The sequence below is a fragment of the Leptodactylus fuscus genome, chromosome 11 (assembly GCF_031893055.1).
Source record: "Leptodactylus fuscus isolate aLepFus1 chromosome 11, aLepFus1.hap2, whole genome shotgun sequence".
NCBI classification, from domain to species: domain Eukaryota; kingdom Metazoa; phylum Chordata; class Amphibia; order Anura; family Leptodactylidae; genus Leptodactylus; species Leptodactylus fuscus.
This window is the reverse complement of record NC_134275.1, coordinates 64,672,088-64,698,310: the sequence shown is the minus strand read 5'-3', so window position 1 is coordinate 64,698,310 and position 26,223 is coordinate 64,672,088. Positions and strand designations below refer to the sequence as shown.

At 44.7% G+C, this 26,223-nt stretch overlaps 1 protein-coding gene across 1 annotated transcript in view; it reads right to left on the bottom strand.

The window, feature by feature from the left end:
- The window catches only part of PPP1R37 (protein phosphatase 1 regulatory subunit 37), a 34,551-nt gene extending 8,690 nt beyond the window's left edge, over positions 1 to 25,861 (bottom strand). Inside the window, exons 1-9 of the mRNA XM_075258893.1 lie at positions 25,580 to 25,861; positions 20,491 to 21,144; positions 9,331 to 9,428; positions 8,449 to 8,494; positions 4,378 to 4,478; positions 3,515 to 3,634; positions 2,910 to 3,060; positions 1,409 to 1,564; positions 105 to 217 (exon numbers count right to left, since the gene is read on the bottom strand). Of these exons, the coding sequence (XP_075114994.1) occupies positions 105 to 217; positions 1,409 to 1,564; positions 2,910 to 3,060; positions 3,515 to 3,634; positions 4,378 to 4,478; positions 8,449 to 8,494; positions 9,331 to 9,428; positions 20,491 to 21,088 (1,383 nt within the window). The 5' untranslated portion in view covers positions 21,089 to 21,144; positions 25,580 to 25,861. The remainder of the gene's footprint in view (positions 1 to 104; positions 218 to 1,408; positions 1,565 to 2,909; positions 3,061 to 3,514; positions 3,635 to 4,377; positions 4,479 to 8,448; positions 8,495 to 9,330; positions 9,429 to 20,490; positions 21,145 to 25,579) is intronic.
- Between the last annotated feature and the right edge of the window lie 362 nt (positions 25,862 to 26,223).

The window sequence follows — 26,223 nt, the reverse complement described above, 5'->3', positions numbered from 1 at the left end:
TTCGAACCCAGGACTCCAGAGCGGAAAGGCTGCAGTGCTAACCACTGAACCACCGTGTTGTCCCCAACTCCTGCTAGCTTTCGATCAGATACACCAAGTCTTACCAAGCACATGCTCATGTAGACCATGCCGGCGTGAGTCAGCTGATTATTCCAGAGGACAAGGGTTACCAGGCCCTGACGCTGCTCCTTCAGACCCTCACAGATATAAGCCAGACCTGGAAAATGGGAAAGAGTGTAGTAATTTAACATCATTAATGTACAGATATGTGAAAAAGATCAGGTGGAAGAAGAGAGTCACGTACATGACAACTTATCTAGCTATATAGCATACTTACCCTATATAGAAAGGGTAGGCAATGACCGGCATACATTTAGGAGCTGCATATTAAAGTGTACCTCCGGTTACAAATAGACTTTTCATAAATGAATAGTGTAGGGGAATATAAGAAACTTCTTTAATGTATCTCATTAAAGAGTTTGTCCAGCATAATTTTTTAATTAGGTCGGGGGGGAAGTGGAAGAAACCCCCCCAAAAAACACACCTGTCCGAAGAACATAGTGCGTCACCTACCTGACATACCAGGTCCTTTTCCTTAGGTTGCTAATTGGCCTCAGTTGACTCAATGGCCTAAGGAAAGGACCCGGGAATGTCAGGTAGGTGACGCCCTATGTTCTTCACTGATTGGACTCGGCGGTCACGTGCGGCAGGACTGGCCCGTGCTGGGGGACACTGGAGAACCAGGACAGGCGAGTTCATTTTTCAGAGAGGGAGCGAGCAGTAGTCATAAACCCAAGGGTGACTTTGCCGCAGAGCCTCAGGCCAATAAGCCCCATTTAATCGGTTCATCAGCTTGTGGCTACTGCCCCCCAGTGGCAGCACTCTGCTGTGAGCATGTTGTGTTATAGTTACCATTTTGTCTTGTGTGCACTTTGGCTATGGTGGTCACTGGATATCCTTTCTGTATTTTACCTTTGCTCCTGTATAACAGGCTATCTGCAATGTAGCTTTCATTTATACTACTTGAAGTACAAACAAAGTAAAAATACCAGCTTGTGGCTATCTACAGTGGTTTCCTCGCTGCTCCTAAAAGGAAACCACATAAAAAAAATGAGTAAGCCCTCCTTATGCTGCACTCTGTGTATACCGGATCCTACTGTATCCACTACGGCAAAGTTTAAGACCAAACATGGAAGACGTTTTGTGCTCAGAATTTCACAGCATGCTGCGCTACTCCATAAAGAGGCATGCGGTTAATAAAAAAACACAACCCTGCAAGGTATACAATCTTATAACATAGGAGTCTATGGGCGATATATACCACTGTATGCCTAGATCATGGTATCCATGAGGGGTATATATCAGGGAATCCTCCTGACACCCTAGTGACAGACACCCCATTACTCACCCGAGTCCATAATGTGGTTGTTCCGCAGGTCCAGGATCTGGATACAGCTGTTGAACTTTAATACATTTCCCAGCTGGGCTGAGTCTTGTAAGCTGTTCAGGCGGTTGTCAGCGAGGTAAAGCTCCCGTAATACTATGTTCATCTTTAAAGCCGTGGCTGAGGTGGAAAAAACAGGGACACTTTACTAATCATGGAAAACATACTTGTGAAGCAGAAAAGGAAATCGGTCTATTCTGTACTGTGCAAACATGGCTATAACCACTGGCGACTTCTTGCACTGAGTAAGCATTCGATTTTTAGTGCTTACTTTGCCTTTAATATTGGGATGTAGCCTGTAGGCGCCCGCCATTAGATAAACACCGCTAATTTTTACCTATAACAGTGCCACACCTGACTACAGGCTTGTGTGTGGTATTGCAACTCGGTCACATTCACCTTGATGGATCCAAACTGCAATAACACGCACAACGCGTAGACACACGTGGTGTCATCTGATGAAAATAGCAGCCATGTTTTCCTATTCCCGGACAAGTTCTTTAAAGGGGATAGCCCAACTCTCTAATATCGATATCTATTCTCATGTTAGTCCATCAATATGAGATTTGTGAGGGTCCAACAGCCACGATACCTACAGGTCAGCTGTCATGATAGCTGCGTATGTCCCCCACCTCTGCAAAAAAACGTTTTTTGCCTGTTATAGCTACATGCTGTGACCCCCCTCCTCGTGTCCTCCAACCATGGTTAGGCTGTATTATTAACATCACTTCACACAGAGAACTAAATGATCCTGCAGTGTGTCTGTTTATTTCTTTTTTAATTGCTATGATTCCTAGGATTTCTCTATCTGCCATGAGCTTGTATGTATTTTCTCTCTTGTTATATACTACTGTACCATCTATGAAACTGTAGCACTGAAATTTCCCCATTGTGGGACTATTAAAGGATTATCTTATCTTATCTTTCGGCAACCGGTAATATTTACAATCGTTCACTATACAATGTGTAGCTGGGAGTTTAGGTAAATTTCAATGAGACCCTGTAAGACCTACACCTGCCGCTACATATTGTATGTCAAAACATTATCAGGACCCAAGCTATCCACAAGCAGCTGATCTGCAGAGGTCCTGGCTGTTGGACCCCCAGGGATCTAACACAGATGGCCTATCCTAAGGCGGTTATTTCCTTCATAGCATCTTGTGGCCAGTTTACAGCATTATGACAAATATAAATATGCAGACATGGAGCCAGTACTGTAATGGTTAAAATCCAATAACATACTGACAGTCCATACAATTACTGTCGATTTTCCAGGGTGTGAATCTAGTAGTAAACTGTATGGGAAAAATGTGTATAGCAATGTCTGCACGTCCCATAAAGTTGTCCCCAAAATCTCAGCTCAGGAAACCAAATTCTTACAGGAAGAAAATGACATTATTATGCAGTAAACTGAATAACGAAACCCATAACCAAATGGTTGTAAGACTGTAGATTAATGGCTCACCCAGCAACATCAGAGGTCTCCCTGAGAGACTGGTGCTTTCTAGGTGGAGGACAGTCAGGCTGCTGCTGATGCGGAGTGCCCGGGCCACAAAAGGTGCGGAGTGGTCCAGCAAGGGGGTGTTTCGAGCATCCAAATACTGCAGGCAATTTGTCTGTACCGAAACAAAGGTTACAATTCTGAGCCACAAGTCATAGTACTCCACATCTTCAAGGTGTTCATAGAAATCACAATTCTGTACATGACACTGCGGCCACTAGATGGCACTATTCCTATAGTCCTAGCTAGATTCAATATAATCTTTTCTCTGACACCACGTTCACACTTCCATTGTCCTGTCCTTTGTTCTTAGGAGATTACATATAGAGACTGACTATGTCCAGAGTTTTAAAACGGAAAGCGGCGGACAAATAAATAAATGTCATCTATACAGGACTCTTCCACCAAATTTAGGCATTGTGACAGAGACTCCGATGCAAATGTGAACGCAGCCTTACCTGAATAATTCTACCAAAGAATAAAACTAGAGAGTGACAAAACCGATGAAGAGCTCCAGAAACAATGCAGCTTTTCAGAAGGGTCTTTCAATGTCATGGGGTCAACCTTACCTTCCGCATCATATGAGCTGCCGCCTGCCAACCCCGAGTGCCAATGTGCTTGTTAAAGGAGATGTTGAGATGCGTCGCTGACTCGTAATACTCTATCATGTCAAACAAAGCAGAGGCTCCCTGTATAAAGGCAGAGAAGAAAGGAAAACTCAGGATGAAGGCCTAGATAATACCTTACATGCTAGACAAAGAGGACCTTTCATGGTTTGGGGCACAGGCAGTTCTATATACTGCTGGAAAGCTGATCGTGCGCTGAATTCAGCACACTATTGGCTTTCCCGATCGGTTCCCCGGATAAAGAGCTTTCGGTCCCGGTACCGTAGCTCTTTACAATCAGAAGGGCGTTCCTGACAGTCAGTCAAGTACGTCCTTCTCCACAGCAGCGCCTATCGCCCTGTACAGTGTGATCGGGAGGAACGCCCCCCTCCCCTCCTGATAATACTTGTCTATGGACGAGCACTGTGAGCAGAGAGAGGTGGTGTTTCTCCCCGCTCACACTGTACAGCGCAATAGGCGCTGCTTTGAAGAAGGATGTACCTGACTGTCAGGAACGCCCTCCTGACTGTAAAGAGCTACGGTACCGGGACCGATAGCTCTTCACCCGGGGCACCGATCGGGAAAGCCGACAGTGCGCTGAATTCAGCGAACTATCAGCTTTCCAGCAGTATACAGAACTGCCTGTGCCCCAAAACATGAAAGGTCCTCTTTAAGAAACAAAAGAATCGCTATGGCTGAGCAGAACCATCCTTACTTAGATGTCTGAGCGCCTTATATTGATTTTAAAGGGATTGACCAACGAATGACATATATATATATATCTGCAGAACTGATCACCCATTCACGGCAGGCTTCTAATAACTTACATCCTCATCCAGGTTTGTCTGCTCCAAATCCACCATCTTGAACTGCACCCGTTTAAAGATTTCTTCCAGCGCCTCACACGCTTTATGGTCCAATTTCTCCCCTATGGAAAAAATAAATCACTTTTGAGAACTGTTTACGTGGAAAAATAAAAATCAGAACAGAACATAATATCTTAAAGGGGTTTCCAGGACTATGATATTGAGCGCCACTTCCTCTACTCAGGACGTGAACACATGTCCGTTGATCACATGGCTACAGTTCAGTCTCATTCATTTGAATGGGACTGAGTTGCCACACGGCCATGTGACCAACGGATACTGTATGATGTCACTTTCTGAGAAGAGGAAGTAGAGCTCGGTATCACTGTGCAGAACAATCCCATTAAAAATAATCTCTTTATTCTTCCAAAAAACAGCGCCATGCTATGGTTTGTGTCTGACATTGCAGACGAGCTATTCACTTGAGCTGCACCACTGTATGACCCTGATATTTCTACATTTTTCAAGCCCAAAAAACACAAAATTCATGAAATTATTTTAAAATGTGTTTATTGATCAGTAAATTGAATCGCTGGAGAGATACAGGAGCCATAACCGGAGTGACGAGCCAGGCCTCCCGAATTTGCCTTATATCTGACCTGACTTTTCAGGTAAATACTAGAGATGAGCGAGTACTATTTGAAACGGCCGTTTCGAATAGCACGCACCCATAGGAATGAATGGAAGGGGCCGGCACGCAGACTTTGCCGGCGGCCGGCCGCTGAACCCCCTGCATGCCGGCTGTGTCCATTCATTCCTATGGGAGTTTCGAATAGTACTCGCTCATCTCCAGTAAATACCCCTCCTTCTAGCCTAATAATAGGATTCAATTTGGTTTTCAACTCAGATATTTGGAGATGCATGGTCTAACCAGCAAAATACCAAAAGCTTTCAAGCCAGAAACAGTATGCGCCGGATCCCCAGGGCCACAGGAGACTCCATACTGTATATATTCCCTCTCCCAACAAACCCAATAGACATATTTGGGGCTCTGGCTGAAGTTTTACACCACTGACCCGCTCAACCAGGAAAAGCACAAGTCTCCAAGTGGGCAAAATGGAAGAAGAGGAGCATCCTCATGGCCACATCTGGGCATATTCCTAATCTAAACAGCATTGGAGGGGCACAGCAGACTCTGTAACAGATATAGATGAGAGAGTCCGCGTCTCAGAGCCATCCTATACAGGTGAGCCCAAGAATCTTGTTCCATTGCTCTTCTGTAAATACTCCCACATCTGCCTTCCATCTAGCCTGAGCTCGCAGGGAGAATTTAGCTAAAGGAGGAGACGATAAGCTTTTATATACACTCAAAATAAGGACCTCTGCATATACAATATGGCAGGACCCCTCACTGTCCGAGCTGAAGATATTGATAAGAGAACCTATGTAGCAGAGAATAACCAGACTGCAATTGCTCAAAGCTTTTATAAAAGGTGCCATCTTTTACTAACTGGGATATCACATTTATCCTCCCAAGAATGGAAATCAGTTAGCGATGCTGTCCGGGTGATTTTTTTTTTTTTTATGGCCTATCCATAAGCTTCTGATCTATAGGGGGCCAAAACCCTGTAAACAATACGGGCAGCAAGTGTCCTGGCGCCTTCACTGCAGCTCAGCCACCGCTGACTTCAATGGGTGCCAAGCTGCAGCCAAGGTGCTGGGCCGATACACAACAGATGGGGCTTTATGCTTCTGGTTCTCTATTGTGTACAGGACCGGTGACAGAAGTGGATCCATATGGATGACTGGACTGGGGGCTAGTATCGGCCCCTTATCGATTAGATATTTATGGCCTATCCTGGACAACCCCTTTCACATAGTAAAGCGAGTCTAATTTTTTTTTAGTAAACACACAGAATAGCCTTTAGGGTGCATTCACACTGAGTAAACGCTAGCTTATTCTGAACGTAAAACACGTTCAGAATAAGCGGCGTCTAAAGCAGCTCCATTCATTTCTATGGGAGCGGGGATACGAGCGCTCCCCATAGAAATGAATGGGCTGCTTCTTTCACTCCGTGCAGTCCCATTGAAGTGAATGGGGAGTGCCGGCGTATACGGCAAGCTCTGCTCATGCTGGAGCGTACACGCCGGCACTCCCCATTCACTTCAATGGGACTGCACGGAGTGAAAGAAGCAGCCCATTCATTTCTATGGGGAGCGCTCGTATCCCCGCTCCCATAGAAATGAATGGAGCTGCTTTAGACGCCGCTTATTCTGAACGTGTTTTACGTTCAGAATAAGCTAGCGTTTACTCAGTGTGAATTCACCCTTAGAAAGGATATTCTAATCTCGCAGTTGTTTTTGAAATCTATTGTTTGTGGCAAATATATAAATGAACCTCAGGGAGGGCATGGGGGTGTTCCGAGCACAGCAGTGTCCTACTGGTAATGCCACATCCTGGGCTGTTTGTTTGTGCCACCTTCACGTTGGAATAGCCTTTAGAAAAGCTATTCTAGTCCTACCTCTCTTTCTCTCCTGCTCACAGCCGTTCTTGGCAAGTATGTAAATGGGGCACAGGGGGCGTTCCTGCAGCCTCATACTGTGGATTCTGCCTCCTGGGCTGTTCCTTCATGCAGATTAGCACTTCTTGTCATCCTCTTCACACAGTATGCAGCCGCCTCTGTGTCCAGTGGGATCCAAATCCTACGCATGCGCTGTTCACTCATGTAGGAATATAATAAAGACTTCTGGCTGTACACTAAGCCCAAACCTAAAGTGGCCATGTGCACAGCGAATGTGCGGGATTTGGATTCTGCTGAAGACAAAGGCGGCAGCTCGGCAGTGAAGAGGATGAAGAGAAGTGCTAATCTGCATGAAGGAACGGCCCAGGAGGCAGAATCCACAGTATGAGGCTGCAGGAACGCCCCCTGTGCTCCATTTACATACTTGCCAAGAACGGCTGTGAGCGGGAGAGAAAGAGAGGTAGGACTAGAATAGCTTTTCTAAAGGCTATTCCAACATGTGTTTACTTACAAAACGAAATTCCCGATGATAGACTCCCTTTAAATTCTGGCAGCCATGGATTCTACCAGAGAGACAAGTATTTTGCAGAACCCGCTACCTCTGCATTTTTACTCTTGAAGTAACTTTGCAAATAGTCTTAAAGGAAACCTGTCAGGTTAATTTAGGACACCAGTCCGTCTAGACCTGGGGTTTAGCGTCCCACATTCTCCAGCATTTAAAAGAAATAGAACCCTTTATACTTACCTACAGACATCGGACTCCTCTCTGGTGCTCCTGGCGCCTGCGCAGTTCTTCAGGGCAGAAGGACACACACCCTGGCTTCACTGCGCCAGTGCCAGAGGTACAGAGCATGCTCACTGAGGGTGAGGTATACTGCTCTAACACAAAGAATACCACGGCAGGGAGAGTACAAAACATATTTTATTTTTATTATGGCACTGAGGTCTTTGAAAAAGGGCAATTTGGGACTCTAAATCCCGGGTCTATAAGGACCAGTGGGTAATTTAGAGTCCCAAATCATCCCGGAACATTCCCTCTTAAAGGTGTGGTTACCAAATACTTTTTCCAATAGGTCTTACTTTCAGATTTTTTTGATTTTTTTTCCAATCCATGGTTAGGTGGTGGCCATCTTGCCTGAGCTGGTATACACCAGAAGCTCCGAGTGGCATCAGAACATGAAAACACCACCCGTTACACGTTTAACAAAAACTCGTGTCTAGCTAAATGTAATTTTTTTTCAAAACGGAATTATTTTTTTTAATTTTAAATGCTCCTGCGTGTAGAAAGGGCCATTACATGTTTATTATGGCGCCCCCTGCTGTTCTTTTCATTCCTTCTTAGAAAGTTCACAGATGGTGAGAAGAAGCAATTTATAAAGCGCCGTTTCGCAATGGAGTTGAAAAGCAGAGCCCGTGTACAAAAATATCTTGGCAGTGCCACTGAGCAATTGTAAAGTAATCAAATGAACACCAGAAAGATAGTAAAGGGACAGCCGGATTAGACCACAGGCGGGGGATGGTCTCAGGAGATGACAGAATAATCCTAGTTTGCAGAAATAAAAGGATTTACCTTTCAGATCCAAATTGTCGACCCTTCCTGAAAGATCAGTCAGATCCTGCAAGATACAAGGCAATCCGGAGTTAGATTATTTTACACTGCAGCAAAGTAGTGAATCCAATATTATTACATGGGCTAAATCATACTGGAGCCCACGTATACATGCATGCTCCGCTCACGACATGCATGCTCTGTCAAATAGAGAGAAGGGAATAGACCCCTCCGACAGCATCTCCTGTGAAAAGCAAAGGATTGGACATCCTGAAATCCAACATGTCTTATCCCCCCCCCCCCCAAACAACTGCTGTTGAGGAGAGTCAGGGAACGCTATAATACAGATGGTCACTGGTCTTCCCCACCAAAACCAGCAATTGTACTACATTTTTATCTTATAGTATGTGTATAGTCACCTTTTGTCTACAGCATAGTCTTATACGAACATTCACATCTATGCTGGGGTGTCTGTTGTTCTGGTCCTCAGCGGACAACACCTTTGTGTTACGATCCTCATGTTCAGCCTTTTAAGGAATATGTTCCAAGCTGTCCATACACATAAGAGTAAAGAGGTCTGAACCTAGCAATCCTCTTACGTGAAAGGAGGTGTGCTGGATTTATCTAAATGGTGTCAAATATACAATGAAACTGGGGGACACAGACCGCGAGAACAGAGACCCCAACAGTGACCGATGCAGCCCATTATAGTCAATGGTGTCTGTTAGAAACTGAAAGTTGGACTTGCAGCGCTTGCAATGCTCACTGTGACAAGTCTCCAAATGGAGAATGTGATGTACAGAAGACGTGAACCTAGCCCAAGTTTGTCTTCATCATTTACACCTCGGCTTCCCTAGAATAAAGCCCATCACCCTGGTGCCGGTAATGGAGTCTTGGCCTTACCTGGAGCTGCCGGATAAGTTTGGGAATCTGTTTGCAGTTCAGTTTCTGGCAGGCCTGTACATAGGACGTGATGACATCTTCCACTGTCACATTCTGGGCTGAACAGAGACACAGGAGACATGTTAACCTTTTATACTGTGGCCATTAAATGTACTATTTTACTGTTTAAGCATCCACACCTTAAAGGGATCCTATCATTGGATACCCTTTTTTCTCCCCAACACGTAGGAATAGCATTAAGAAAGGCTATTCTTCTCCTACCTTTAGAAGTCTTCTCCACGCCGCCGTTCGGTAGAAATCCGGGTTTTCTTTGATATGCAAATAAGTTCTCTCGCAGCACTGGGGGCGGTCCCCAGCGTTTAAACAGCACTGGGGGCGTCCCCAATGGTGTGAGAGAAACTCCAGTGCCGCCTCTTCTTCTGGAACGCCCTCTTCCTGCGTCGTCTTCTGTCGTGGATTTCAATCTTCAAGGCCTCGGGCCTAGGTTAGGGCCGACTGCGCATGCCCAGGCCACAAGAAAATGCCCGCTTACACCAGCTTACTGAGGAAACCGGCCATTTTCTTGTGGCCTGGGTAAGCACAGTCGGCTCTGCCCTAGGCCTAGAACTTTGAAACCCAGGATGGAAGACGACACAGGGAGAGGCTGTTCAAGAAGAAGATGGAGGCGGCGCTGGAGAGTTCTATTGCAGCATTGGGGACGCCCCCAGTGCTGCGATAGAACTCATTTGCATACCGAAGTAAACCCGGATTTCTACCGAACGTCGGCGAGGAGAAGACATTGAAAGGTAGGAGAAATTTCTTAAGGCTATTCCTACGTGTTATGGAGAGAGAGAAAAAAAAAAAAAAAAAAAAAAAGGGGTATCCAATGATAGGATTCCATTAAAGGCCACATTTAGCAAAATCTGCAATAAAACACACAATTTTTCTGGCTTTTAAAAGAAAAAAAAAAAGTTAGAAGTATAAAGGAAGATCTTATAGGTCTTTCCCATTAAGATTTAATTTACATCAGCGTGAGGTTCTGCGCCATTCTTGTCCATCAGGGGACCTGAACAATAGAAGGGCATGTATGGAGGTGTGCTGGACTTATCTACATGGCGGTGTATACACAATAACACTGGTATATACCACAAGAGACAGATCACTTCCCACATTTATAGCATCCTTTACTGGGATTATTCTTCACCCATCGGGGGTCTTTTATGTTCACACAATACAGAGGTTTGCTTTTATCCTTGAAAAAAAAAAAAAAATAAAATAAAATAATGGAAGTGCGTCTGATAAAAGACAGACATAGGCTTCCTTTTTAGTCTATAAAAAATATCATGTAAATAAGTCATCAAGCCTGCAGCGTCCGAGCCCTTGTGTACAGAGCAGCACATGCACCTGCACAGTCATTACTTTGTAGTGGATATTACAGTTCTACACTTCTGTAGTCCAAACACACAACATGTGAAAAGCCATAAAGAGATGACTACCGTACATATCATTTATTCAGATCATAACAAGCACCTGGACGTGTATGGATCAGTGTCACATGGCCTTATTCAGACTGCAAAATGCACTCCGTACGCTGGCTGTATTCTCCAGACTGAACACTAGGACCCAGTATCACAGTCCTCCACAATGCTGTGGGTCACTATATCATAGCCGTACTACAGCATCATGGATATATAGGATACTGGGAGACCGGATCCCTGGACCAACCGGATCCCTCAAGCAACATTTAATTAGTCTGTATTTACAGAATGAATAGGTCTAATTGAAGTCAGCCTAAAACTGATGGGAGAGATCAGAGCTGCACAGTTCTCACTATGACTGACGCTGTTCATCCATGAATAAAGTCTGAATTCTGCTGACTAAAGTAGATTTTAAGGCCTAAAGGAAAAGCAGTACAAGAGGAGCACACGACAGTCAGATTTGTTTTAAGGCCCATTCACACAAGTATGTTGGGGTCTGATTTGTCCTGTGCAGAGGTCACGGCCTGCACCGCTTCTGTCCAATTCTCCAATGAGTGTAGTCCTTGAGTGACTATTCACACAAACCACGTCTCATACACTTGCTTTGCGTCGGCAGCATGTTCCCTTGTTACATGCCAACCAATGGACCGACCAAAGCTGTGCAGTCAGTAGGCCAAACTCCGGACTGTAACTTCTGCTCCTTCATTAATGGTCACACAGAAGCTGCAAACTTGAATAATTCACAAAAGAACATGAGTGACCGAAACCTGTGCAAGTAATTACAACATATCTTTATTTATCCCAATGAATCTGAGTATTGACAAACGGTATCGGTAGGAGTTACTTTGCCTTGGTTCTATGTTAAATACTACAATTAAAATGGTTAAAGGGATCCTATCTCTGGACCCCCTTTTTTTCTGACTAACATGTAGGAATAGCCTTAAGAAAGGCTACTCGTCTCCTACCTTTAGATGTCTTCTCTGTGCCAGAAAAATTGCGTGTTTTATTGCAGATTTTGCTAAATGTGACCTTTAACCCTTTCACTGCCAGGCACGTACACTGTACGTGCTCCCAAGGTGGCACTTCAGTAGCCGAGGACGTACGTCCTCCCTACTAATGCCGATATCTCTGGACTGCATCAACATATCTTGATGCTTTAAAATGCATTTTAAAGAAGAGACTCTCATCTTTAAAATGATACCAGGGACTTGATGATTTTACTTACAGTCTTGGAGCCATTCACTGTTGAAAACACTATTTGGCATTGAGATCCAACTGCAGATCTCAATTCCCGACAGCGTTTCAACAGTGAATTTCTCCAAAACTGTACATCCAATCATCGAGTTCTTGATATCATTTTAAAGATGAGATTCTCCTCTTTAAAATGCAATTGAAAGCATCAAGATATGTTGATGCAGTCCAAAGATATAGAGCTCCAAATTGTCCCCCCCCTCCTCCTGTCTAAGCAAGCAATTTGCGATCTAACAAGAAAGGAAGAGGGACACGGAGCAGCCCAGCAGAGAGAGAGAGACAGAGAAACGATCTGACTCTCTGCATAACTTGTATGTGACAGCAGGAGGGGGGTGGCAGGGACTCTATTGTCCCTATTAACCCTTCTCCTGCCAATCAGAGTGTATACTATACATTTGTCTCTGATTGTCACATACAGTTATAATGCAATTCCCCCCTGAGCTTTACTAGTGGGGTATTCTTATGTTATACTTCCTGAACATAACCAGGAAGTTTATTGGCGCTGTGACCCAGACGTTTACCATTGACCAGGTCGCAAGCCAAAAAAAAAAAGTCGCACCAAACACTTATACAACATATACATAAAGTCGCAAATAAAGTGTACATTTCACCCAATCCCTGTCCTGTCTATACCTGAGCTTTCTACAGTAAAATACATCTCTAGTGATGTCCGTTACACGCTAAAATGATAGTAATAACGATTATCACTAGAGATGAACATATAGGTGGCTAAAATTATTATAGGGGGATGGAAAATAACATTTTTATGTAAAGTCCTATTTAATTTGCATGCACAAAATGGGATGGCGCATTTCTGCGATTTTGGCGATTCTTTAACACCCGCCCCTGTAAATATATACATGTGTGGTATGTATGAACTCCTCACATATTGCAGTTTTATGGACAGTACATTATGTTTGCAGAAAGGGATTTCTTGAGCCGCACTTTAGTGGCAAATTTGAATTTTTGTGCAATTTTTGCTAGAAATCTCTGTTTGCGGCAAAGTTGAATGAAGGTGGTTGTATATATAAACTATTAAATTGTGTTTTTATATACGGTATGCTGTGTACTCTGAAAAAAGTTAGGTTTTGGTATCACAGTCACAGTTTGGTAGGTGCAGTATAGCTTTTTAACATATTAGTGAACAGCAGCAAAATCTTGCTTGTCTTCTGTATTCGTGTTTTTGGGAGTCCGAGCTCTTGTTGTAGTTGATGTTTGCGGTACATATAGTATATATACACATTGTATACACCATAAACTATTATTTTAAAAGTATTTTGTATATGAATGTGAGATTGAACATGAGTTTTAGGTGCAAATATGTGTTTTAGCGTATTTTTTCAAAAAATTATTTGTGTTGGTCGCAAAGTTGCATGAAGGTGGATGTGGCTATCGATGACCCATTAAGACATTTGTAATCTTCAGTTTGTCTACTTTCAAAAAATATATAGGGTTTAGGGGTTCACTTACTTTTCATGGTGTGTAATCCCTACATTTTATAGGATTATACTTTTTTAACATTTCCAGCTTCAAAGCAGATTTTTGTTCCTTCCAGTTCTAGCGATTTTCTGAAGACACGTGCATGCGGGTTCAGGCCATAGTGATATGTATGAACTCTGCACATGTTGAACTCTTATTTTTAGGAGGTTTGGTGCATTAAATTTTTTGTTTGGTTTCTGCTTTTAACAACTAATATACATTTATTTGCATTTTTTCATAAAACATTCACTTTAAATCAAAATTGCATGAAGGTGCCTGTTCGTATACAGTACCAAGTGGCATTCTGACAATGCTGCAGGTGTCTACTTTAAGAAAATATACAGGTATGGGGGGGTTGGATGCTTTTTTAATGTTGCAATTTAGGTTTGATTTGTCCATCTCAAAACTGTGAAAATTGCTCTGGCTACTGGAAGTGCAAAATTTCCAGAGACCCTTGGCAGCGAAAAGGTTAATGGAATCCTATCATTGCATACTATTTTTTTTCTCCCTAACACGTAGGAATAGGCTTAAGAAAGGCTATTCTTCTCCTACCTTTAGATGTCTTCTCCGCGCCGCCGTTCGGTATATAATCTGTTTTTCTTCGGCATGCAAATGAGTTCTCTCGCAGCACTGGGGGCGTCCCCAATGCTGCAAGAGAAATCTCCAGCGCCACCTCCATCTTCTTCTGGAACGGCATCTCCCAGTGTCTTCTTCTGTCCTGGGTTTCAATCTTCTAGGCCTCGGGCAGAGCCGACTGCGCATGCCTGAGCCACAAGAAAGTGGCCGCTTGCACCAGCTTACGGTGTAAGTGGCCAGAAGAATATTGCCGCTTACACCAGCTTACTGTGCATGCGGCCATTTTCTTGTGGCCGTGAGGCATGCACAGTCGGCTCTTCCTGAGGCCTAGAAGATTGAAACCCAGAACAGAAGACGATGCAGGGAGAGGCCGTTCCAAAAGAAGATGGAGGCGCCACTGGAGAGTTCTCTCGCAGCATTGGGGACGCCCCCAGTGCTGCAAGAGAACTTATTTGCATACCGACGAAAACCAGGATTTCTACCAAACAGCGGCGCGAAGAAGACATCAAAAGGTAGGAGAAGAATAGCCTTTCTTAAGGCTATTCCTACGTGTTAGTCAGAAAAAAAAGGATATCCAATGATAGGATCCCTTTAAAGAGGACCTATCATGCCCTCATACATATGTGGTATTATATACACCACTAGAAAGTAGACACTGGAGGGATCAGTGCTGTTAATTTCAGCACCAATCTCTCCCCACTGTCAGTGGAGGTGTCCCTCACAGCTCAGCATCATCACTAGGCAGTAAGGAACTCCCTCTCTGACAGTACAGGGCTATGGACGAATACTGTCAGGGGAGGGGGGGGGGGGAGGTGTCCCTCACAGCCCAGCTAGACTGCCAGGAATACCCCCTTATGGCAGTGAGCAGATAAGGGGAAAGCTGACACTGCAGTGAATTCAGCGCACTGTAGCGGTGTATCATCATAGATCAATAACTCTATAAAATACAATTAAACAATCATTTTATTTTGACACTATCTATATAATAAAATCATTTTGAACCCAGGGTCAGTAACTTTTTCTCCTCCCGATTCAAACTTCCCCCAAAATCGGTGCGGACTCAGACTCTACAGCCGACAAACGGATGCTTGGTCACTTGTAGGCTCGCTGGTCCATATTTACATGAGGCAATGACCAGATACACATACATGTAAACTGTCCTTACATCAGATACCTAAGAATCTATTGGCATTGCCGGATTTGTTTCCTTCCCCCCCGTTGCGCTCTCCGGAGAGAAGCCTCGGGCAGGATAGCCAAGATAGTGTTTACTTTATTAACACATACTTTGCTGTGGTACAAGGTTTGTGGCGCTGATATTCCAGGTTATCATGGCTTACATTCCTGGGTAAACACGCCGCGGCTTTATTTCCTTGTAACAATAAGACAGCAGTTAAACATGACCTTAGTACAGAGCTGACACATCTTACAAGATCGCCTTTGTTTGGTTACTAATAGACATTTGCCCTAATTGTGGTTTGTGAATTCTCTCCATCCCGCAGACCGGCTGTCCCCGAGTTCTTGTACATAACAAGATCAGATTTTATAGCGATTTACCAAAGACACTTAGGCCTGGGTCACATCTGCGTTCGGGCCGTTCCGTTCCCCCCGCATGAAAAATGCAGAGAGAAAAGTCCTACAAGCAGCTCATTCCTGTCCACAGACCCCATTATAGTTTATGGGGTATGGGGATTTCCTATGGTAACCGCTTTTTATGTGGATTAGGTTTCCATTCAGGAGGTCCCCAAACGGACTCGCCGAACAGAAACCCGAACACAGATGTGAACCGTGCCTATAAGGAACGCCTCAAAAATCCAATAAAGGATAAGGCTGCTGTAAGATCCAGATCACACGGGGAGCGGATTGGTGGATTTTGATCCTGAGATTGACGCAGGAAACTGCATCACAATAGGGACAAAATGCACCTGCCACGACTGTCGCGGCTTCTGACAGTCGCAGTTTCCCCCTCCGGAGTAGGCCCAAATGAATGAGCCCAGTACGGAGGGTGCTGCAGCAAGGCGGACACCGAGGCTGAGGCTGAATCAGCCGCGGAGTCCGCCTGAAGAAAGGGCAGCTCGCTTCTTTTTTCCATGAGCGGCAATAAAAGTAAGCTGGCGGTCTACATAGACCTTCATTGTGAGGGGGCGGATTATGACATGGATTCAGCGCCATAATCCGCCCTCTCTTGCCCCGTGTGAAAGAGCCCTAAGGATGCGATTAGGCTTAGTGGAAAGAGTCAAAACTGCAGAAACTACGATTATTAATTTTTGAATATAAATATTGCAGATAGGACATTAAAAATTGAAATAAAATTAAAAAAAAAAAAAAAAAAAAAAAAGCAGCGACATTCATTATTGGTGACATTTTCCCTTTCAAATCTGTTCCCAGAGCCTAGCATATAAATAGGTTAGTTACAGAGAATGGAGCAGGAAGCAGACAGCGCTGATCTCTGGGGAGTGTGAGCTAAGCCGCAGTGATTCGGTTCAGCCAATACACCTCCTATTGTAAATGCAATGGCACCACAAATCACATTACTTGTGATTACAGATGGAGCCTTTAATCCAAACCCTCATAGGAAACAGCCAGCAGCCTAGTATACAGCTAGAAATCCTAGTAAAGATGGACTCTCTGTGACCATGGACATAGAATACATCTCATATATCTGCAGCCTGCTGTGGGAAAGATGTCAGCTGTGTACACAGAGGAACAACAAAAAGGAGACAGCGGACACCTACCTACCTACCTGCCCACCCAGAGATGAATGAATGGCCCTGCATGTCCTGAGGTAACGGCAGTCATGTACCCTGTGCTACAGAGTCGCAGTGGGCACAGGACATAAAGGGGCATTCTCCATTATCCAAGAACTTTTACTGCAATTACTTCTGCCACTGAGCTGTCAACTTAAGGAGGAGATGAGAGGAGAGAGATTAACCTTCCTGTCATGCACATTGGCAGCCATTTTATAGAAGACCAGAGGGCTGTAAAGGAGTCATGCCGAAGTTCTAGGGATAAGTACCTATATATGGAGAATTATGTTACTGGCGTCTCCTGGTGATGTGGATTTCAAAAACATGGCTGCTTTCTTCCAGATAGAGCGCCACAACTTGGGTGCATCTGGTATTACAACTCCACTGAAGAGAACAAAGCTGAACTGCAATATCACATCTAACCTGTGGACAGGTATGGCGCCGTTTTTTGTTTTTTTTTTTTTGCGCCCGTTTCAATGACACACGGTACATGAATGACCTACTGGTGGGAACATTTCTCTCTCTCACACTAGCTGACAAATGAGAAGGAGTTTGCTATTATTCACAATTATTCCCACAGTGCTTTAGACAAAGATTGCAGAGGTTTGTACCTATAGGAAAATCACTGACGTTTCTGTAGTTATAACTGACATGCTGTGATTTCCTAAATTGCTGCGTGTCCACAGTGCGCTTTTTACCGCAAGGTGGTGATGAGATTAGCTCTAACTGTAGAAAAGCGAGCTGTGGTCACCCCCCTTCCCTCATAGACTGTAAGCTCTTGTGGGCAGTGCCCTCTATCCCACTGGTCCAGTTGGGTCACTGTTAGTACTAGTTTTGTGTATTGTATGTAAATCCTCAAATGTCCAGCACTATGAGATTAATATAATAAGGTCCAGCACCATAGAATGAATGGAATTTAATAAAATCACGACACCTGCCGAATCACTCTTGCCGATACCTCAGACATAGGGTCTAGAGATGAGCGAGTAGTATTCGATCGAGTAGGTATTTGATCGAATACTACGGTACGGTACTACGCAGTTGTCTCTGCCCAGGCCCGATGCCTAGCAGAGTGAATTCATTGCTGGAAGACGCCGCAGGGAAGCTGCACGGAGAAGACTTCTCGGAGGATCCAGCCCGACCCTCACTCATGGACTTGGTAAGTTCAGTTTGATCGAATGTTGCCTACCCCTGAAACGAGCATTTTTCCCCCATAGACTATAATAGGATTCGATATTGAACTTGAGTAGTCGAATATTGAGGGGCTACTCGAAACGAATATCGAATTTTTAACTACTCGCTCATCTCTAATCCTATTTTAGGCCAAAGACCATCCTATAAATCCCATCTATAAACCTCAACCTTTCAGCTCATTACCTACAATGACGATTCCTCATCCAAGAAAACCTCTCCACTATTGACTCAGAAGTTGTCACTTTTTGGATAACGTGTTATCAGATGACTCAGAAATTCTATCTCTGCCTACACACTTTACATCAAAGAGCGGCTACCGTGTCTGACGCATCAAATCGAGTAACAGAATCACATTCTTAGAAATTGATGCGGACCCAGCCACAATGTCCAGTATAGGGTTAGTTTTATCCGATTTGCTATAATTTATTAACTAATCAAAATAATTGACATTTTTTGACGAGTTTTGGGAATATGGTAGAAATGTAGCAGCAGGGGCCACTGAAACCAGTAACATTTTGAAAGTGGTCTGCGAGAAAAAAAAAAAAAAAGTTTGGGAAAGCGAACAACCTCTTCCGTCTCCATATCATTTACCCTCCCAACAACTATTATCTCCTTTCATAGCCCTAATATGTGTACTAGTCACCCTCAGAGCTATAGGGTTTGGCCATAACCTAGCCAAGGGTCTTTTCTAATCTGTGGCAACTAACAATATCATCATGTCCACCATTCGTCTCCATACACTGTGGGCAAAGATCCGGTTCACATGCGGGGGATGTCCTGCTGACAAGCCTTATGCCTAAAGATACCGGACGTGATCAATGTCAATGATTGATTATTGGCGATACCTGGGCATGCATGGGGATGAAAGCCAATGAGTGCTCCATGTAAAAGGGCCCATGGGGTAGATTACCCCCTCACCCCCTCCGGCGTGAGATGAACCTGAATTATTAAGAGGCTTGAGTTTCCCATAGAGACTCGGGAACTGTATAGATTTCAGGTATAACTTATGTCAGTTTTCTGGCACGAGTTATAGTTAATCTGTTAGGCGAGTAACCCCACCCCGACCCACCTTGGTCTCCACCTCACTCCTTGCTCTTTTGTAAGCGTGTCTTATCGTGCTACAGACCCAACAATGTGGCAAATCTCTAGCGCATGGAAAAAGGGTTTGCAACAAAGATGGACCCCATCCACATCAGAAAAATGGCGCAGATAGGTTAATAAGTTCTCCTGAATATCCATAGAGGAGCCATTACCTGAGCCCTACCTGAAGGTACTGCGCTGTAGTACTGGAGACACCTGTAAAGTCACAAGTCCCTGCACTTGTCTGTAAGACACGTGTACAAACAATAGCATGCACTATTGCGTAACATTGTGTGAAGAGCAATATCCGTGTCCATACCTAGTGCGGGCAGCGCAGCCTCCCATTAAGGAGTAGGCCCTACACAATACGTCTAACACAACTTACAGCCCCTGCTGACTCCAACATTTCCCAAACACTTCATTTCCATTTCATTTGCCATCCTTGAGCAGACACATTTGTGCCAGTGCCCGACGAGCAAATCAGACGCTTTAATGGGATTAAAATTAACATCTAGACCCCTAATCCCCTGCACAAGAATTTATGGCAAAAATTCCCGGAATGTCATTCTGTAAAGAGAACACATTAAAATAAAAGCGTCATGATAATCGCAGGCTGCTGCGAGTACCCGGGCGGCGAGTCTGGTTAATAAATAACTAATAAGTGCTCGGCCGGATTTATAATTAATCAACCCAGAAAGAGGTCAGATCTGGTTTCAGATCAATGTAATACTATAGGACCAGACCTATCCGGCTCTGTGGGGCTGCGTTTACATACCGCCACTAGGAGCTGGTACATATCTAAGTGTCCGACATCTGCCGCCATATTGAACACTGTTTCCTACCAATCCTGCACCTTCATCGCACCATAGCAGGAAAGATAATTGTATTATATATATGTGCATGTTATAGGGAGTCTGTCAGTATATAGAGGACAGGGAGAACTGTGTAAATAATAGATCTCTGGTGATGGTCACAAAAAACAGCCCCATGCTGTAAACCCCATCATGCGCAGTTCCTCGGACTCTCTGATCTGAATGACAGCTCCGGACTGGACGCTAGAGCCATCGCTCATAGCAGAGACAAGAGAGCCAGGGCTCCGGGTAGTGCACATAAGGAGAACCCCCCCCCCCCCCCCCTTCCCAATCACAATGTCAGACCTACATCCCTCCAGGTATATTTACACTGCTCTCCCCATCCTCGACACATGAAAGTCGCTCATCTTCCCCAGCTCCACCACAACGTAAATTTGAACGGAATAAGTATCAGGTAACACATCCCAAGCAAGCCAACTTACTGGAAAAACAAGCCAATTGTGTAAAAAAAAAAAAAAAAAAAAAAATCCTATAAACATGATAGGAATAAGAGATCACAGTCCTCACCATGCCTCCATGGGTCTTTGGGTTCTAGGGCACCAGAAACAATGTCATCGTCACATGGAAACGTGACCCTCTTTGGCCCATGTTTACTGCGACCATTGTCTTCCTCTGGGGTCCCTTCTTCTTTGGCCCCCTTTGTATCACTCTCTTGGTCCGCTCCTTTAGTGTATGGAGTACCCTCAGCAGAATCCACCTTCACTTCATCTGTACTAACCGGACTGGCAGAGGTCGGTTCGGTCCTGTGAGGCAGAGCCTCCAAATCCTGGCTAACTGGTAATGGGGCATTGGAAGACAACTCCTTGGTCTGGTCCTGGGCACTCGCCAGGGAATCGGCATCTCCTGAAGAGTTCTCCACATTCACATCCACGCTGGTGTGATCTGTATTTCCTAAATGGTCTACATTGTCATTCTGGGTGGGTACCTCGCCCACCTCCTCTGTGCCATCTTCATGCTTAGTGTTTTGATTGGGACATTGCTCGTCACTTGATCCTTCCTGTGTACAAAAAGCGTCACCATTGTCCTCTATCTCATTCTGTTCCTCCGGTTTGTGGGACCCCTCAGAGGGAAGATTTGCACTTTCCAAGACTGCAGGCATCTCCATAGTCGCAGGTACTCTATCCAGCCACGGAAGCCATTGTTACTTCACGCACCAGAAGCCTGTAATACATGAAAACATCTCATTGATATCAATTTATAAGGGAATGTAACAAAAGTGATGATCTAAAGGGGTATTCCCATCGGAACAAGATATCCCCTGTTCACAGGACAACTTGCAGGTTGGGAGGTCCTCTCAGACCCCCACCAATCAGAGAGCGGGAGTTCAGGCTGGTGCATGCACTGCTCCACTCATTTCAATGAGAATGCTTGCGAAAGTGAAAGTGCAGTGCTCAGCTATCTACAGCGTTCCTATCAGACCCCCATCGATCTGAAAGTTATCCTACAGATGGGGGATAACTTGGGGATAAATATATCAGTATAAGATCGGTCAGGGTCAGTCAGACCTCCAAACCCTACACAGATCAGCTGAGTTGGTCACCAGAAATTGCATACATAGTATTTGGCGGTCCCTACTGAAGTGGATAGTAGCGAGACTGAAGCCTCCCCAGCACCATCACTACAGTGTATGGACCCACAAGCCGTATACAGTGTAGATGTCCGTACACACTAGTGTTGGTGCTGGAGACTTGCAACCCCGCTCAAATTAATTTCAATAGGAGCAGGGCTTCTTTCGGACATATTCCTTGCATTTGGCTACTGGTGGCCAAGCCATTTGATCAGCCTAGGGTCTGGCTGTCGAACCCCAACCACACCCACTTGTCAGTTTATTAAGTTCTAGCTGGAAAAACAGAGGAACGGTGCAGCACTATAAGAAAAGACATTGCAGAATTGAATATTATAGGGAATACAAGTGGTTGCTTCTTAACCATCAGGCATCACATTCTGAAATATTCTAGGTTATTGAATGGTTATATTAAACTAAAAAAAAAAAAAAAAAATCACTGATAAATATTCTACAGAAAGGAAAGCAATAATAATAATAATAATAATAATATTATATTCACATGTAACAGACATTGCCGCGACTGTCCTGTCCATCTGAACAGGTCTGCAGTATCCTCGCACATGATGAAGAAACAACCCCATTCAGATTTATGGAGCCAATATCCAGTCTGAAAAACACTGCAACAAATCAAGCACGTGTGAACGTGGCCTTATATTGTTTCTCATCTGTTCTCTGCTTACGCTCTTGTGAAATTCCACACTACGCTGCTGCGCTCTACTAGGAACAAGCCTGGATTATTAGATCACCCATTAAGGCTCTGTTCACATCTGCCTGGTTAATGACAGCAGAGCTGGATCTGTTGCACAATGGAGTAAAACCATTCTCATTCAGGGTCTGTCAGTTTTTGGGTCACTCTGCCATTTCTGATGGATTCTCTATTACATCTGCAAAGAGCCCTGATAAACGCATCGCATAAAGTCAAAGTTTCCTCTCAAGACGGAACTGCTGTGAAATCGTTAAAAACTTGCAAACTTTTCTATGTTATAACTTTTCTGGGAAATCTGGGTGATGACCCACTCTGCATACTACTTCAACGTCGCATGGGCCGCACCCTGGCATTTCAAGATGATAAAACAGTGACCCATGGGCGGGCAAATATACCAAATGGTTTCAGGACTGTATCTTAAGCTTTCCATGACACGAGTTCGCCACATAAGGACTTTTCGTTTCCATTTCATAGGGAAGTGCACAAGGGGATTTAACAGGTCAAGGAAAAAAAATAAATCTGGCACAAAAATGCAGAATGACTAACACGGAGATCCCTTACCACCGGTCTTGTGTGCCACGCGCTCCTCTATAGTGTCATCCCTGCTGTCGAAGACTGGCAGCCATGGTCAGCTCACATGTCAGCACCCTCTCTGATCATTGTGCCAATGTGCACAGTAAGGCTATGTCTAGACACAGCGGATAATTTCTCATTACATGCAGATTTGGTCATGGATTTCATCCTACGCATTGCTAAAATCCATAGTGAAAACCGCAACATATTGAGCATGGGGTCGATATAAACCTCCACACCATGCTTATATTCGCATGTGCATTTTTTCCCACTATGTGCGGATGGGTTTTGAAACCCTCTCCTTATACTGTCCTGTAAATCGTTGCAGAAAATCCACCCCAGAAATCTGTAGGATCTACACCTAGCCCAAGACCCTATACCAGGGGTAGGGAACGTACGGCTCTCCAGCTGTTGCAAAACTACAATTCCCAGCATGCATACTTGCTCTGCTGTTCTTGGAGCTCCCATGGAAGTGACTGGAGCATGATGGGAGTTGTAGTTTCACAGCAGCTGGAGTGCCGAAGGTTCCCTACACCTGCCCTATACATTCTGCTATACGTATGGAGAATAGTATAGCAAACGGAATCATGAAACCGCCATATAAGACTGGAGGCAGACAGTAGCGGTCACATACGCTCCAAAGGGAAATCTATCTGCATCATATCCCTATGGCCTGACAATGGGGTGTGGGGTACAAATATATTACTTTTTGTTTATTTAAATAATCCGAAAAACCGCCGCTAAATGAAGACAGATTAGATTAAGAATCAAATAAACATTGTACTGAAAACCACAACCTCGGGAAGAAAAGCCTTCATGTAAATACACACGGCCAAGAGATCCAATGGGATGAATGTTTCCAGTGGAGATAAGAAGTGCCAAAGGTCTCTGGCGTCGCTTATCTCTCCTACTCCACTGAAGTAACAGGCACTATAGTGTGTTTGTGGATAGAAACCCCCAACCCCAGATACCATGGTAAAGGAGAATGCTAACAAATGGCGCAACAGCAAAAACGGGAGACAAACTACAGCCATAACAAACATTAAGGCAGAGGCCACACACGGCGGCGTTGTCGCAGCAGGTTAACCATCTTCAGAATTGCTAGCAAATAGTCTACTGCAATATACAGCAACAACATGGTGGATATAAAGGGGCTTTCTGGGACTTTCATTGATGACGTATCCTTAGGATAAGAGTAGATCTGTGTTGGTCCAACACACAGGACCCCCACTGATCAGATGCCTAAAGCGACGGTGCATCTCATTGAGTATCTCTTCCACTTCACTTTATCAGTCACATTGCTGGATAGCATCTCAGTCCCATTCAAGTGAACGGGCTGATCTGCGATACCAAACACAGCCACTGTCTAAATGGCTTGGCAAGTGCAGACTCTTCAAGGAACCCGGGTGCAGAATTGCAGCCACTCTCTAATTGATCCCAATTATCCTTAGGATAGGTCATCAATTATTTAGCCTGGAAAACACCTTTAGTCTAAAGCCCCACATTGCCGTAACGAAGAGTTTTTTGCTGCGGTTTTTTGAGCCAAAGCCAGGAGTGGCTAAAAAGGAATGGGAAATATATAGGAAGTTCTTATACTTATCCCTTCTGCTCAATCCACTCCTGGCTTTGGCTCAAAAAACCGCTACAAACAAAAAACCTGCGTTTCTGCAATGTGGGGCTTCAACCTTCAAGTGACTTCTGCTGCGGGTTTTTGAACCCACAGTAATTCAATTCCTTGCTGTGGGTTCTGCACGATTCCCTACCTTTGCAGTGGAAGAGAGCCTTCACAATGAGTAAACGCTCCGCTCATTCTGAATGTAAACTCGTTCAGAGTGAGCGGCGTTAAAACAGATCCTATTGATTTCTATGGGCACGCATCACATTGAAAGCAATAGGTAAAGAAAAAAAAAAATTAAAAAAAGCCTCCCATTGATTTCAATGGGTAGCGCGCGTATGTCAGCACCCATAGAAATCAATGGGATCTGTTTTAACGCCGCTCACTCTGAACGAGTTTACGTTCAGAATGAGCGGAGCGTTTACGCCGTGTGAAGGCTCCCCAAAGGTTGAAAACTGTCCCAGTCATACGAGTAACAACAGTGAAGACCAGCTGATTTCGGCTGCATATTACCAGGAGCAGATCTGTTGCGGGCTGTCCATGGTGGACATCCTGCAGAGCACCTGATACATATAGCCTTAGCCTAAAATGGTTTTTCCCACTATCCAAAGGATTAGGGATAGACGTCCAATTGCTGGGACCCCAGGCTTCTGCATAAGCATAGCTATAATACGCATGCTTGGCCAGTGCTCCATAGACTTCATGGGGCTCACAGAGCACTGCACTTGGCTTCTTCCACCAGGCCCGTAGAAGTGAATGGAGTGGAAGTCACGTATACTTATTACCTCCCTGGGACCCCCATTCTTGTGATGTCTAGGTGTCAATGGTTGGACGCCCAGGAATCACATAGGTATCCCCCACTCTGTGTGTACAGGCCAAGTGTATCGTATCATTACGGGGGCTCTCCTCACCTATATCTGGAGTAAGCCATCTCCCCATATATAAAGTAGCACCCCAATTCTTTATAATTGGTGCAAAGTCCTGACCTGTCATAAAATATTCACATGACGGACATTTTTGTGGCGACTCCAGCACAATTCCCAGTGCACAGCCTGCAGACAGGACTAGTGCATGACCCCAGCCCATGGCTACCACCTGCCTGTCCCATAAAGCTGCCAGCAGACTGTCTCATTACCTCTCAGTGCCTGTCAGTCCCCAGCAGCATGTCTAATATCGCAGAGACAGCCGGGTAAGTCTTATATTAGCTCCAGAAGTCTCTGCAGCTTTGGTAGGTGTCACTAAGCCCTCGGTGACTGTAGACGGGGCAGTCTCTCTCAGTGCTGGGTCGTCTCTTCACAGCCGTCACTCTTGGCCAGTGTCTCTGCTCCGCACAGTCCTTGTTTGTCTCTGTCGTTCCAAGAATGTCTCTTGCTGTCTAAACTCAGTTTCCGGGTCACATGTCTCTGTCTCAGGTCTCTGCCAGGCTGCGACGCCTGCGAACATCTGAGCCAATCAGCGCCTGCCGCGTCAGCAAGCATCATAGAGGCGGAGGAGGACCGGAGAATATAGAGAGGGCGTACCATAAAGATGACAGCTCGAGAGGAGCGTCTACCGGGCACTGGATTTGGGGAATTGATGAATATTAGTTCAGAACTACATATCCCAGCATGCACTGTACATCTGCAGAACAGCTGTTGGCTCTAGATATAGAAATGCGCTACTACTCCTAATATTAATGGAATCTGTGGAAAGCCTTGTCCTGGTCTCTCCAGCATGTATACACATATGCATCAGACTACATGTGAAGTTATTGTGCAAGTCATCTGTATTTAGAATATA